Here is a 15,778-nt window from a genome sequence, read left to right as displayed (position 1 = left end):
AAGATTTTAAATTTGAACTTTTGGGTAAAGCTGGAATTGTTGAGACTATGAGGACTCTTTTTTTAGGGGGGGGGGGTGGTACTAGGGATTGAACTCAGGGGCACTCGACCACTGAGCCACGTCCCCAGCCGTTTTTTATATTTTGAGACAGGATCTCATTGAGTTGCTTAACATCTTGCCATTGCTTTGAACTTGCGATCCAAGACTATGAGGACTTTTGAAAATGGATTACATGTATTTTGCATTGTGAAATGGGCATGAGTTTTTGTGGGCAGGGGTGGAATATTAAGGCATCTTCCAAAAGCTCATGTATAAGACAATGCAAGAAAGTTCACTGGTGAAATGATTAGGTTAGGAAAGCCTTAACCTAATCAGTGGATTGATCCTTTGATATGGATTGACTGAGTGGTGACTGCAGGCAGGAAGCTGTGGCTGGAAGAAGTAGGTCACTGGGGCTGGGGCCGGGGCAGAGGCTCAGCGGTAGCGCAATTGCCTGGCATGTGTGAGGCACTGGGTTTGATTCTCAGCACCACTTTAAAAAAAAAAGAAAATTTGATTAAAAAAAAAAAAAAGAAGTAGGTCACTGGGGGGCATGGCTCTGGGATACATATTTTGTCCCTGGGGAGCAGAGCTCTCTATTTCCTGGTTGTTGAAACTGGATTTTCAGCCTCCACTGCTGTCATGTCACAGCAGGCCCCAGCCTCCTGCCAGTGCCTTCTTTCCAGGCTTTTGTCTCAAGAATTTGAAGAATGAAATCTGTGGACAAGGGAGAGCCAGTGTAAGAATAGGATTCATTCAAGTGAGAGAAAAGGGACAGGGCTTCCCTCAAGGTGAGAGGGGACCCAATAGGGGTTAGCACTAAAGTGTCCTAGTCTAGGGGCCTTATAGCTATTGGGTAGCTATAGCTATGATAATCACTCATCAATACCTATGCTAATCAGGTATTAGAAAAGTACCAAGGCTATTGGTCAAGATCTATGCTGAACAGGTATTGGAAAAGTGTTCAGGCAGTTGGTTCAGCCTTCAATGTTCGGATTGGGTAACCTGGGTCTCTAGTCTTCACTCAGGTCTGCCTTGTCTCTCTTTCCACCACCCTGGGACAAAGGAGGTGGCTGGAATGTTTGGAACGCTCCTGTAAGTAATGGCCTTTCATTCAAAGAAGGCTTTGTGGGGTTCATTTCTTCACCTGCAGCTTACTTTATTACTTATCTAGCCCATCTTATTCAGTGTCCTGGGCTGCTGTCCTCTTCCACGCCCTTCCACTGTGGGGTTCTGTATCACCTTGGGCCCAGAGGTATGAAATCCCCGTACCCTGAACAGAACCTCTGAAACCATGAGCCAAATAAAAACTTCCTCCTCTAAGAGTAAATAAAATAAAAATAAGTAAATAAATCACTGATTTTGGTGGTCATTGAGCTGGGCAGTACATGATTAGGTTCCCAATAGCTGTTTTGTGGGTCACACTTCTGACATGTGGGTCATGATAATAGTTGCCTAGGGACTACTTTTCAGGGACTTGAGGGCTGCTTTTGCTGAAAACACTGATTCTTGGGCCTGCACGTCTGATGGGTGGGGTTTTTAATATATTTATAGAAAGTTATCTGTTATGTTAGGTTAAGGTTGCTGCCTTAACTTCTGGGGTAGGTTCTCCTGGCCCTGCGTGTGGGCATGTGGGTTGCCTGTTGGAGCCGGTGTGTTTTCTACCCAATCCTTCTGCTCTTTCAGCAGCCATAGCAGCCTGAACAGCCCAAGTCCCTCAGCCCCTTCACAAGGACCAGTCTAGTCATGAGGCCTGCATGTTTGCACAGGAGATGGCACCAGCTACAAGAGTAAAAGTCACCCATGACCACCTGGTGGTCTGACTTTCACTCAAGAGAAACATCGTTTGGAACTGTGCCTCTGACCACTGGAAATTCCTAGATTCTAGCCCACCCCAGCAAATCAATAAAAGCCTGCAGCTCCCTTTGTTTGGAGAGCAGCCTGGGCCCTCAATCAGTGCTGTCTCCCCCCAGCTGAAGCCCCAGTTACCCACTGTGGCTGAAGGCCCAATTCAAGCCTTGTCTGTATATCTGTGCTCATTTGACTCAATTTTCATTTCTTCTGTCACCAGATAAAAAGTTCCCATCTCAAGTATCAAAAACATCCTTTTTCATGGCTAAGACAGCTGGTCCTGTGGAATATCCATGTGCTTATCCCCATTGCCTAGCCTTACTCATGGCTGGCTTGGGTCCTGTGACTGCCTCTGGACAGTGGGCTGTATTGGAAGTGATGTCTGCCAATTTGGGGGTAAGTTCAATGGGAGTTGGTGTGCCTGCTCCACGGCTCTCTCTTCCTGCTAAGTATGAACTAGGTAAACTTAGCCTGAGGAAGTATGGTGGCCACACATCCCAGCAATGTAACTACAAAATACAGGAGGGTGACCGGACCCTCCTCAGAGTCTATGACACAAATGGACTTTTATTATGCTCAGCCGTGGGGATTTGGATTTTTTTGTCGAGGCAGTTAATGCTCATTGTCCAGATGAATGCAATACTGCCAGTCTTCCCACTTTATAGAAGCCAAGTCCGTTGCTCATGGCCACATAGCTCTTGAGTAGGCAGAGAGGGAACTCAAACCCAAACCTGATGTGCACACTGATTTTTAGAAACTCTACTTCCTGAACTGCTTGACAGGCTGTCCTTAGGCACTGCTATCCCATGGGAAATCTTGTGAGAACATCCATCAGGGATAGGGTCAGATGTGCAGTAGGAGCATTTGGAAAGCCTGGTCAGCCTAGTGTGAACTCCTGTCATCCTGGGCTGCACTAGGCAGCTCTATCATTCTGGTTTCTATTCTGCCAGTGGTGACTATTTTTTTTTCTCCCGCTTTGGTGCTGGGGATTGAACCCAGGGCCTGTGTGCATGTTAGGCAAGCACTCTACCAACCACCCCTATTTTTTTTGGGGGGGGATGCGGTACTGGGGATTGAACCAGGGGCACTCAACCACGGAGCCACATTCCCAGCCCTATTTTGTATTTTATTTAGAGACAGAGTCTCACTGACTTGCTTAGCACCTCGCTGTTGCTGAGGCTGGCTTTGAACTCTCTAAGAGTTCCTGCCTCAGCCTCCCAAGTTTCTGGGATTACAGGTGTACACAACTGTGCCCTGCCGGCCCCTATTCTTGATAATAAACGTGCAACGAAGAAGGCATACTACCTTGCTAGGCAGAGATTTGCAACTGGAGACTGGAATTCTCATTCTGCACATTGACATACAAGGGAGAGATTTTGCTGTGAAAGTTGTCAGAATAAAAGATTAATGTGTGGGCTGGGGATGTGGCTCAAGCGGTAGCGTGCTCTCCTGGCATGCGTGCGGCCCGGGTTCGATCCTCAGCACCACATACAAACAAAGATATTGTGTCTGCCGAAAACTAAAAAATAAATATTAAAAAATTCTCTCTCTCTTTAAAAAAAAAAAAAAAAAGATTAATGTGGGCTGAATTAATGTGGGCTGAGATTGTGGCTCAGCGGTGGGTGGAGTGTGCTCACCTGGCACATGCGAGGCCCTGGGTTCGTTCCTCAGCACCACATAAAAATAAATAAATAAAATAAAGGTATTGTGTCCAACTACAACTAAAAAAATAATGATTAATGCCAACATTTAAATAACAAAACGTAGAAACTAAAGAGTAGTGATGGGGGGGGGGTTGTGACTCAGCGGTAGAGTGCTTGCCTGGCATGTGTGAGGCCCTGGGTTAGGTCCTCAACACCACATGAAAATAAATAAACAAATAAAAAAGGTATTATGTCCAACCACAGTTAAAAAGATAAATAAATATATATATATAAAAAAAAAAGAGTAGGGATACATGGCTGAGTGGTAGAGAGGTTTCCTAGCAAGTGCTAGGCCCTGGGCTAAATCCCTAGGCACTGCAAATCAAAATAAAACAAAGAACAGTGATATCTGCCAGGCGTGATGGCATGTCCCTGTATCTCAGCTACTCAGGAGGCTGAAGCAGGGGGATCACTAGAGCCGAGGAATTTGAGACTATTTTGGCAACACAGTGACACACTATCTCAAAAAAGAGAAAGAAGGAAAAGAAAAAAGCAGCGATAGTGAATGAGCAGGGAGCACTGCAGAGCAGAACCTGCTCCACGGGTACAGAGGAAAACTTGTAAAGGCAAAACCAAAAGCATCGCATCAGTTATTTTGAAACAATGATCCTTGGCCCCAAGGATATTCAAAGGTTAATAACAAAATGGTGCCAGTCCAGGGTTGAGGAGACAGTTGCTGGGCTGTTGCCTATTTCTTTCTTTATGCTAGGGATTGAGTCCAGGGCCTCATGCATGCCAAACACTCAGCCAATGAGCTGCACCTCAGTTCCTAGAAATATTCTTTGTGCAAGGTTTTGATCTTGGCGGTCTTTAATAGTAGTTTGTTTCTTTTCTTTCGGTACTAGATGGAACCTGGGGTGCTCTGCCACTAGACTATATCCTCAGTTCTTTTTATTTTATTTTAAGACAGTCTTACTACGTTCAATTATTTATTTTTATGTGGTGCTGAGGAACGAACCCAGGGCCTCCCATGTGCCAGGTGAGCACACTCCACCCACTGCTGAGCCACAATCTCAGCCCACATTAATCTTTTATTCTGACAACTTTCACAGCAAAATCTCTCCCTTGTATGTCAATGTGCAGAATGAGAATTTCAGTCCCCAGTTGCAAATCTCTGCCTAGCAAGGTAGTATGCCTTCTTCGTTGCACGTTTATTATCAAGAATAGGGGCCGGCAGGGCACAGTTGCGTACACCTGTAATCCCAGAAACTTGGGAGGCTGAGGCAGGAACTCTTAGAGAGTTGAATTAAGAGTGTTATAAAAAGGGATTATTACAGAATGGCAATTATCAAGAATACAAGCAACAATAAGTGTTGGCGAGGATGTGGGGGAAAAGGTACACTCATACATTATTGTTGGAACTCCACTATGGAAAGCAGTATGGAGATTCCTCAGAAAACTGGGAATGGAACCACTATTTGACCCAGCTATTCCATTCCTCAATTTATACCCAAAGGACTTAAAAGCAGTATACTACAATGATGCAGCTACGTCAATGTTCATAGCAGCTCAATTCATAATAGCTAAAGTATGGAAGTAACCTAGATGGCTTTCAACAGATGAATGGAGAAAGAAAATGTGGTACATACACACAAAGGAATATTACTCAGCCTTAAAGAATGAAATTACAGCATTTGGAGGTAAATGGATGGAGCTGGAGAATACCATGCTAAGTGAAATAAGCTAAAACCAAAGGTTGAATTTTTCTCTTATTGATAAGAGGATGCTAATCCATAATTGGGATGGGATGAGGAAGAATGAAGGAACTTTAGATTGTGCAGAGGGGAGTGAGGGGAGTGGGTATAGGGATGGGAAGGACAGTGGAATGAGACAGACATTATTACCCTATATATATGTATGATTACACTACCTGGTGTGACTCTGCACCATGTTCAGCCAGAGGAAGGAGAAATTGTGCTCCATTTGGGTACAATGTGTCAAAATGTATTCTATTGTCATGCATAACTAATTAGAACAAAATTTTTAAAAAGGTTTAAAAAAAGGGGGACTATTATATAATTTGAATAAAAAGTTGCATTGGGGATGTTACCCAAGTTACCCACTAGGTAGATTAAAGGATTCTTAGGTCAGGTTCTGTCAAGTTATCCATAGTAGTTACTGATTCTGAAAATTCATTTACTTTATTTTTAGGGGCAGTACTGGAACTGAACCCAGGGGTGCTTTACCACTAAGAAACACCTCCAGCCCTTTTTATTTTTAGGCAGGGTCTTGCTAAGTTGCCTACACTGGCCTTAAACTTGAGATCCTCCTGCCTCAGCCTCCTGAGTTATGATTGTGAAATTCTGACTACATCATTATCATATCAAGTGGAAAAAATAGCCATAAACAAGGAAAAATTTAGGAGGGGCAAAGCTGCTATTATGCTAGGGCATCTAGTTCTGATGTCAACTCCTCATCTTGGTTTGTACTTCAAATACCTCTGGTTATGGTTTGGTCCACGTCCACTTTGTGGTTTTCACTTTGGGGAAGAGGCTTGTCCTCTTGAAATGGACATTTAATTGTTCAGTTTATAGGACTTTTTTTGGTACTGGAAAATGAACCCAGGAGCATGTACCACTGAACCACATCTCCAGGCCTTTATATTTTGAGACAGGGTTTTGCTAACTTGCCAAGGTTGGCCTCAAACTTCGAAATCCTCCTTCCGTGGCCTCCTGAGTCACTGGGATTATAGGTGTGCATCACTGGGTCTGGCTTAGTTTATAGGACGTTAGGAAAAGAGAAGTTTGAATTTTTGACTGGAGAGTTACAGCCAGATATTAGAGGAAACTAGAAGAATTTTGGATTTAGTCCAGTCTGCATGTAGATTTCAAGAATCTGAACACAACAAATAGAGCTATGATCTAATAAGTTATAGTGTTTTATTAGAAACATATTTTTTTCTTTCTACAGTCATCCTGAATTTTATCAAAGATAATTTTTAAAAAGCACTTTGTTTTCAGAGTTTAGTTTCATCAGATTTGGCTTGATGATTGACATGAGTGTGGCAACAAAGTGACTCACCAAATAGTGGGAAAAAAAAAAAAAAATTGGCAAAAGTGAAATTTTTGTTTCAGACTGACTAAACTATTCCAGCATGTGATGAAGGCAATACAGGTCAAAATAGAAAGCTTAAGTGTCATAGGTTTGAGCTAGTTGTAAAGGTTCTAAGGAAATTGCAAAAGGTTTATAAAAGGAATACTGTATATAATCAAAATGGCTAAATTTTAGAAGAGGATAATTATGTTTTTCCCAAAATTGAACATTAATATACTAATACAAAACAGGCCTGTAATGTCAGGGACTTGGGAGGCTGAGATAGGAGGACTGCAAGTTCAAGTGATGTCATTCCTCATTCCCAGCTTCTTCCCAACCCAGGAAGGCAGGGCTGGGATGTAGCTCAGTGGCAAAGCGTCTGCCTTGCATTCGCAAAGTCCTGCGTTCAACCCCCAGTTCCAAAAAAAAAAAAAAAAAAAAAAAAACCCACCAACCCAGGAAGGCAGTACTGCAGAGCACCAGCTTCAGAGTCAGACTTGGCTTCAAATCTCTGCTCTCTCATTTATGGCTCTGTGACCTTGGGTAATCACTCTCTCTGATGCCGGGTTGCTCACGACTAAAACACTCAGGGGTCACTCCAGGGGAACTGGGCGACTGGGCTGTGCAAAATAACTGCACAAGAGACACAAATACCTTTTTCTTTGGGGGTGCTATGACAGCTCCTCTGACCTTAAGGGCCCACAGAAAGAGAGAGTGAGAGCACACGCTGACCCCTTTTAATTGAGAAGCTATTCAAATAAGGCAAGGGGTCAGGTTTCAGGGGGCTGAGACTAGCTTCATGATGTCTGCTGTCAGCAAGCTGACTGACATCTAGGAAGGCCACACCCAAGGGCACAGTAAGAGAAGGGGACACACACAAGGCATTTCCATGGACCTTTCTATCCCAAACAGGGCAAGGGGTTATATTACAAAGGAACAGTGAGCACAGCTCCACCCATGGGGCTGTAGGAAGGCACGCCCATGCACAAAGACACAGTCAGGGGAACCCTAGGAGAGTGGGGCTGTCTAGCAGCATGGGTGCCTGAGGCTACATCGCCCAGCAGGGGAGTTAACTCAGTCACTTCCCAGATTGGTCTCCCACATGCTGAGCCTCAATGGGACAGTAAACTAATTCCTCACAGAATGCTCTTGAGCATTAGAGACAATAGGTGTAAGGCTGTTAAAACCCAAAGCAGGCTCTCTCCCCCAAGTAGGAACAGGGATTAGAGGGAGAAAGAATTGGTATACAGACTGATGCCAAGATTGCTCATGTTTATTAGCAAATGGAATACACATGCTGATACACAGGATCACAGGGACATTTTAGGAACCTTAGAATTGGGAATACCCCTTCCTCCCTGACTCCCTCTTCTCTGAGCTCCCTCCTTACTTCATTTGGGATCTTCAGCAAAGGGCTTCTAGCATTTTCTCACTGGAAACTTAGTGTTGCACTGGCTGGGCTCTTGCTGCTTCTCAAGTCCACATCCACCTGTCCCTGTGGGTCTTGGACCTGAGGCTGAGCCTCAGCTCAGTCATTCACGTCCAGACCAAATTCTGGATACAACTCTTTGCTGGTGACACCTCGGATCACGGCTGAAATGGAGAAAAATGAATGAGTGTCCAGTAGGGAAAGGTAGAAGGAAGTAAGCCAAACCCCAGGCCAGCATCACTGGCCTGACCCACACAGGACAGCACTCCTGGCTTCTAGCTAGTGCTCACACTTACGCCTCACCCAGTGGCAAAGGTAAAAGCTTCTCCTTCTAGGCCTCTCCCTGTGGGCCCTGCCCACAGCTCACACTTGAGCCTTCCACGCACCAGATACTGTGTTCAGAACTTGCGCCGTGAGCACCTGACTCCCTGGACACTCACTTCATTCCAGAGTGAAATGAAGCTCCCCAGAATCCTTCACCACACAGAACAGCTAAAGTCCTTGCCTGAACTATAAACGGAAGCCAGGCAGTGATGTGCACCTGTAACCCCCGCTACTGGACAGGCAGAGGTGGGAGGTTCACTTGAACCCAGGAGTTGGAAGCCAGCCTGGGCAATAATGAGAAAACACATCTCAAAAAAAAAAAAGTCAGAGGGAGCTGGGATTATAGCTCAGCAGTAAAGCACTTGCCTTGCACATGTGAGGCACTGGGTTCGATCCTCAGCACCACATAAAAATAAAGTATAGATATTGTGTCCATCTTAAAAAAAAAAAAAAAAAGTCAGAGCCACGGTGAATGCCTATAATCGCAGTGGCTAAGGAGGCTGAGGCAGAAGGATCACAAGTTCAAGGCCAGCCTCAGCAAGTGAGGCCCTGAGAAACTTAGTGAGACCCTGTCTCAAAATAAAAAATAAAAAAGGGCTGGAAATGTAGCTCAGAAGTTAAACACCCCTGGGTTTAATCCCTGGTACCATTTAAAAAAAAAAAAGGCAGGCTTGGTGGCACACTCCTGTGATTCCAATGACTCTGGAGGATCCCACATTGAGGCCAGCCTGTGCAACTTAGTGAGACTCTGACTCAAAAAATAAAAAAGGACTGGGGATGGAGAGCTCAGTGACAGAGCATTCCTGGGTTCAATTCCCAATAACTGCAAAACAAAACAAAAAAGAATTTTAGTGAAAATTGACTGTCTCTCAGACCTGCTGAAAACCCAACATCTTAGCATAGCCCAGGCAACAGCCCTTGCTGGTCTGTGGCCTGTGTGAGCTGCGCCTCCTGCTGCTTCAGAGACTCATCTCCCCCGCACTGGGAAGGGCTCTCCTCAGGCTCCTCGGAGCACCTTACATTGTCCTCACTTGCAACCGAGGTCTCTCCTCAGCTCTGCTCTTAACACATTTTATCACTAATCTGATGTGTTCCTTTACTTACCAACCATTCCACCCCACCCTCACGACACTACAACTCAAGCCACAGGACCTTCAAGTGTCTGTTCACCAAAGTAAGATCTGTGCAGTGCCTGGCACAGAGGAGGTGCCCCCAAAATACTCGCTGAATAAACCAAAAAGGGATAGGCCACTGGCTCCAGGTACCTGGACCCTACAATAGCAGGTCTGAAGCTGAGTTCTAAGTAGAATGCTTCCACCCACTCAGCAGCACTCTCCTCACATCCTTTCTTCTTGGGCCCCCGATCACTCGCCCTTCATCCATTTTCCTCGTTTTCTCCTGCACTGGGATCCATTCTCCAACAAAACACAGGGGAAAACGGGACTCTTCTCTGCCGTGGAAGCTTGGATGCTGTCACGACTTCCTGCACTAAGTGCAGAACTCATGCAGCAACTGGGCAGCTCTGAACAATACCCAGGCTGCTGGATGCCAGGCTGTCCACCAGGCCAGGCCAGCTGATGGACCTGGAGGGTCTGTACAAGGCCATCTGCACATTTCCTTACCTCAAATCAGCCTTACTTTGGAGACACACAGGTATGTCTGCCTTGGTTAAAACTCTCTGGATAGCAAGATTTAGTTCAAGGAGGAACAGAATACTCTTTGAAGCCACAAAGGGTCGCTCTTGCACCTCCTGCCTCTTTGGACAGACACCTGAGCCACACAGATGGTATCTCTGTAGGCCCCGAAGAAGGGGGAACCTTAGTTCATGATCTTGCAGATGGGTTAAGTCCTGGTCTAAAGCACTTCAGAGAAGGCTCTGTGCTTGAGGAAAAATCCCTGGGACTCAGGTAAGAATAGTTGTATTACTGCTTTGCTGGGCGGCCAGAGGGGGCAGAGGCTGGTGAGGAGAGGGGCTGGGGCATTCTAAGAGCAGGGCAGCTGAGAAGAACAGGAGGGTTGGCAAGTTTGGAGGCCCATGAGCAAAACCCAACACTGCTAGGGGAGGGGACACCTTTGGATCCCTGGTGGCTCCTCTAGAGCCTGTTGCTCACCTAGCTTTCCCAGCAGCATCTGTCCTACATCCTTGATGTCATTATACTCGTGGAGCAGGGAGATGTGTTCCTCCATTTCATCCTCACTGTAGCCTCTAGGGTGAGCAACGAGAGAAAGGGAGAGAGCACCGTGGGAAAGTTGATAAGGATCTGAGCTAGGCAGCAAATGTTCACTACTGGACTTTTAGGTGTGAGGCACTGGGAACACAGTGATGGTAGCAGAGACGCTACCTCTTGAAGCTTGTAGCTGGTAGAGGATCTGCTCTGCATGCCCTGTTCCCTAGGTAACCCTGGTCATAGCTGAGGGACTCACAGATGGGACACAAGATCCAGACAGAATCCATTAAGTGTGAAACGACATTCCATGGCTGGCTGAAGCAAGAGGCTTGGAGAACTTGGGGAAAAGCCAGCCTGCCTTAGGCACTGAAAGCCTTCCTCCCAGCCAGAATACAATCTGGGTGTAGGTGGAAGCTGAGGACAGAATGCAGCTTGAGAGAGAGACTAGAAGAGTGACTCTATCCTGGACAGTTTTCAATTCTCATTTCCAAGTTTTTTCCAGCCCAACCAACACTCCTCCAGCGAGGCTGCTGAGGCCTCTGGTGAATCCAATGGTGCCATTCTTTTTCTTTCTTTGATACTGGGATTGACTCAGGGGCACTTCATCCCAGCCCTATCTGGTATTTTATTTAGAAATAGGGTCTCACTGAGTTGCTTAGCCCCTTGCTTTTTGCTGAGACTGGCTTTGAACTCAAGATCTTCCTGCCTCAGCCTCCCGAGCTGCTGGGATTATAGGCGTGCGCCACCACGCCCGGCTCTTTTTCTTTTTTTAATATTTTGTTTAGATGTTGGTGGGCCTTTATTTTATTCATTTATATGTGATGCTGAAAATTGAACCCAGTGCCTCAAATATGCTACGTAGGTTCTCTACCACTGAGCCCCAGCCCCAGCCCTGCCATTCTTTTTTTATGCCAAGCCAGTGTGACCATATCAGTTACAGAGCATAGTTGAAGTTTCTGTTGTTGCTGTTTCTTGTGGTACTGGGGTCAAACCCAGGGCCTTGTGTACACCAGACAATGAGCTGTGTCCCCCCCAAAAGTTATCTAAACCATGCTAAGGAGCCCCAAAAGACTTACCCAGATATTAATTGGGAGATCTCCCTTTCCAACATCTTCTTTTTCTCTTTTAGTTTCTGAATTTCATGGTGCAAGGACTCCTCACCAGTTCCTGCAGCCGGGCCAGACTTGGAAGATGGCCTCTGAGTGGCATAAAAAGTCATCAGTGGGACTGACCAGTTATCTACCATTCAGAGCCTATGTGATGTCCCCCAATAGCCACCCCCCACTCTTGCTTAGTAATAGACTCCTAAGCCCCCAAATAAAACATTTCCTAGTTTCCTTTGGAATTAGAGTGGCCCTATGACTAAATTCTGCCAAACAGAACTTTATCAGAAGTGAAATATATGTGTGTGTGTGTGTGTGTATATATATATATATATATATATATACATACATACATACATATACGTATACATATATATATATATATATATAATGGGGAAAGTCGTTCCAGGGAGAGGGCACCTTTCTCTGGCCTTCCTTTTTCTTGCTGCCTGAAATGTGGAGGTAAAGCTGGAACTGAACAGAAATCGTGCACAATGAGGCAGAAGCCACATGTTGAGGATGTGGTAGGACAGATGGAGGTTTAGGTCTCTAGTGACTCCTAAAGCCATTGTTATCTAGAGTTTTCTTTCACTGCTGGCCAAACCTAATCCTAGCTAAATGGCCCACCCTGGCCCCCAAAATGACTCCAGAGAATGCACTCCAGGTCTCCTTCTTAGGTTCTCTTCTTAAGTCTGCAAATGTCACCAGATAGCATAACCCTCCATGGGGCTACAGTTCATCTTTGTCCTTTCTGGCTCTAAAGCCACAACAGCTAGTGCCTAGTATGTGGCTAATCTTTAGGAAGTATATGTTGGATGAACGGTCTACATGGGATACAAGAGGCAATAAAAGATTTTGTTCCTGCTCCTGGTGGTTCAGTGGCTCATAACTGGTCACTCAACAATAGTGGATATCCAGCCTGGCCCCTGTCTTCAAGGAACTTATATCCTAGGCCCAAAGAGAAAAGACCCAACAATTAGGTCAATCCTCCAGATAGGACCTAATTTAAAGCTCTATTCACATGTCACTTCACGAGAAAGGCCTTCCCTGACCACTTGCCTCATTCACCTACATCACCCTGTCCTGATGTTGTATTGCATTTCAACACCTAAAGTACATTTCATAAGTATTTTCATACACCTGTTATTATGATAAACTCCATGGGGACAGTGACTTTGTTTTGTTCCCTGATAGCACCGAGTCTATAGATGTATCTGGCACATAGCAGACACTCAATAAACATTTGTCAAATGAATGAGTGAATGATATGTTAATCATAAAAAGTGTCCTAAGGGAGTGTCTAACAGGACAGCAGTTTCAGACTGGATAAATAGGAAGACAAAGATACTCTGTAGGCAGCTCTAAGTGTCCACAGAAAGTAAGGGTTAGAGAGTCATGTGCACTGGGGCAAGTTGGAAGCACAGGACAGAAATTTCTGAGGGAGTGTGCAGAAAAAGAACAGCAGAGAGAGAAGGGAGAAACTACTCAGAGCCAGGCACAGTGACACATACCTATAATGGGGGTTGAGGTAGGAGACTGCATGTTTTTTCGGCAACTTAGCAAGATCCTATCTCAAAATAACAATTACAGGGGCTGGAGATGTAGCTCAGTGATAGAGCACCTCTGGGTTCAATCCTTGATACGCTCCATATTATAAAAGGAGCGGCAGGAGGCAGAGGGGCCAGTCAAGAAGGCAAAGAAAAACAGAGGCAGGAGACAAAGCTGAGGGTTCACTCAGGCTGTAGGAGGAGACTGCTGCAGTTCAAACTCATCAGCTCTGCCTGTGAGACTTTGTCTCTGGCACTCAGAGACCTCAGGTCAAAAATGGGGATGATAAAGTATCTGCCTCAAAAGTTACCGGAAGGACTTAGGAGATATATTAGAGTAAGCTAATTGGAATAAAGTAAGTACTCAATAAAGCCTTCTTACATCCCTGCATGGTAATGCAAGCCTGAAGACCCAGTGCATGGGAGATTGAGGCAGGAGGAGGTTGCTTAACCCAAGCTGGACGCCAGCCTGGGCAACACAGTGAGAACCCCATGTCTAAACTTTTTTTTTTTTTTTAATTAAAGTCTTATTTTGTTTTGTGGTGTTGAGGATGGAATCCAGGGACTCGTGCATGCTAGACAAGTACACTACACTGAGCTACATCTCCAGCCCCATGAATCCTTTTTTAATTAATTAATTAACTAATATAACAGGGATTGAAACCAGGGGCTCCTAACCATTGAGCCACAACCCCAGGCCCCCCCCCCTTTTTAAAAAATATTTTTAGTTGCAGTTGAACATTCATTTTTATGTGATGCCGAGGATTGAACCCAGGGCCTCACACACGGTAGGTGAGCATTCTACTGCTGAGCCACAATCCCAGCTCTCCCAGGCCTTTTTATATTTTATGTAGAGACAGGATCTTGCTAAATTGCTGAGACTGGCCTTGAACTTTCAGTCCTGCCTCAGCCTCCCAAGCCACTAGGACTACAAGGCATGGGCCACAGCACCCAGCAAAGGCTTGTTTTTAAAAAGGGAAATAATGATGGGCTGGGATTGTGGCTCAGGGGTACAGTGCTCATCTAGCACGCCCGAGGTCCTGGTTTTGATCCTCAGCACACATAAAAATAAATAAATAAAGGGTTGTGTCCAACTTTTTTACTTCTAAAAAAAAAAATGTTTAAAAAAATAAATAAAAAGGGAAGGAATGAATTCAGAGAACAAGCAAGGCATGATTTGGAATCCAATGAGGATACAGGGAGGTCAAAGGCAGTCCACACTGTTTCCCTGGGAGAAAATATCATACAACCTGATGCTTTTCACAGATTGTGGTTTCCCACCCTGTCATTTGGGCTTACTGCCACTTATCCGTTAGGTCTCACCTTCAGCCTCACCATTTCTAGGGAGGCTTCCTTGCACAACTAAAGTCTGGGCTCCCGCTCTTCAAACCAGGCTCATACTATCCTAGAATTTTTTAGTCTGTTTCCTCCTCATCCTGTGGCTCCTGGAGGGAAGAAATTGGTTGGCAGAGCATCCCAGGTGCCCAGTTAAGGGCAGGAGCTTCATCAATGAACAAATACCAAGACTTTCATGATCTAATTGAGAGGGGTGATGGAAACCCCATCATGGGTAATCAGAGTAAAGGAGGAGGATGTTTTTGAAAAGGAGATTAGAAGCTAAAAGAGTGGACCGCACGAACATCAAGAGCTGGGGGGAAGATTAAAAGCGGGGCTGGGTGAAGGGAAATACCTTAGCAGAAGGACTGGAGTAAGGGAGGGGAAAAAGCAGCTGAGGCAGGAGGGGGAGGCCAGCACAGCCCTTTGAAGACTGGAGGGCAGGAGGAAGGGAAGGGACTGCGAAGTGACTTGGGATTTTTCAGCAGAACAGATCCCGCTGGGAGAAGTCGTTGAAGCGTGGGCTGCAGTGGGATGGAGAGGAGGGTGGGGCACCGATATACTCACAGGGGATCGGAAGGCCCCGCGGGAACTTCGGTTCTGTCCGGGTTCAGTCCTAGAGAGAAGGCCGAGGGAAAAGGCTTGGTGGGACCGCGAGCCGCTTGGAAAGGAACGGGGAACCGCGGATGCAGGAGGAGCAGCAGTTGGGAAGTAAGGGTGACCGGACCGGTGCAGCCGGGAGCTACACTCCCGGAATCAGGGCCGGGACCCTCGAGGAAGGAGGGGTTGTGGGAAAGAGAGTGCTAGGAGGGCTGGGTGGGGGGTGCTGAAGGGGATTTCTGGAAGTCCGGGGAGGAGCTACAAGGAATCAGGAAAGGGACTAATGCCAGTTCCTCACCCACCTCCTGAGCCCTGGGGTCCGAGGCCCCCGGGCCGGGAGGTTCTGTGGTGCAGGAGGATCCAGGGCGAGGACTGGAGAATGACGCCTCAGGTGCTCGGGATGAAAAGAATTCGGCGGCCGCAGCCAGGAACCGTCGCACGAAAAGCTGCGCGCGCACCCAGCGAGCGCAGTCCCCGCCCCTTCCCGGAGTGGGCGGGGACAGCGGCTGCGCGCGCGCGCAGCTTTCTTTGTGACTCCACCCGCCCACCGCGGCTCGCGGTGGCCTGGCCACGCCCCTCTCCCAGTCATCTTTCTTGTTAACCAATCAGCTTGGAGAATTTAGGCCACGCCCACCACGGACGCCTA

At 46.3% G+C, this 15,778-nt stretch overlaps 1 protein-coding gene across 1 annotated transcript; it reads right to left on the bottom strand.

Annotated features, from left to right (window-relative positions):
* Positions 1-7,878: 7,878 nt before the first annotated feature.
* On the bottom strand, positions 7,879-15,721 carry Swi5 (SWI5 homologous recombination repair protein). The gene is made up of 5 exons (XM_034636073.1): positions 15,435-15,721; positions 15,100-15,148; positions 11,624-11,745; positions 10,491-10,585; positions 7,879-8,219 (listed from the first exon to the last, which is right to left on the bottom strand). Exons 1-5 carry the CDS (start codon positions 15,719-15,721, stop codon positions 8,155-8,157), a joined length of 618 nt encoding a protein of 205 aa, XP_034491964.1. The 3' UTR covers positions 7,879-8,154.
* Positions 15,722-15,778: the final 57 nt, after the last annotated feature.

The sequence above is a fragment of the Marmota flaviventris genome, chromosome 13 (assembly GCF_047511675.1).
Source record: "Marmota flaviventris isolate mMarFla1 chromosome 13, mMarFla1.hap1, whole genome shotgun sequence".
Taxonomy (NCBI): Eukaryota; Metazoa; Chordata; class Mammalia; order Rodentia; family Sciuridae; genus Marmota; species Marmota flaviventris.
This window is presented reverse-complemented; position numbering and strand designations above follow the sequence as displayed.

What these genes read in the sequence shown, in the direction of transcription:
- Swi5 (XM_034636073.1), bottom strand. Translation starts at nt 15,721, where the DNA reads ATGACTGGGAGAGGGGCGTGGCCAGGCCACCGCGAGCCGCGGTGGGCG. An exon ending in CGGACCCCAGGGCTCAGGAG is followed by an intron (nt 15,149 to 15,434) that starts GTGGGTGAGGAA and finishes CCTTCTCTCTAG; the next exon opens with GACTGAACCCGGACAGAACC. An exon ending in ATCTCCCAATTAATATCTGG is followed by an intron (nt 10,586 to 11,623) that starts GTAAGTCTTTTG and finishes TGCTCACCCTAG; the next exon opens with AGGCTACAGTGAGGATGAAA.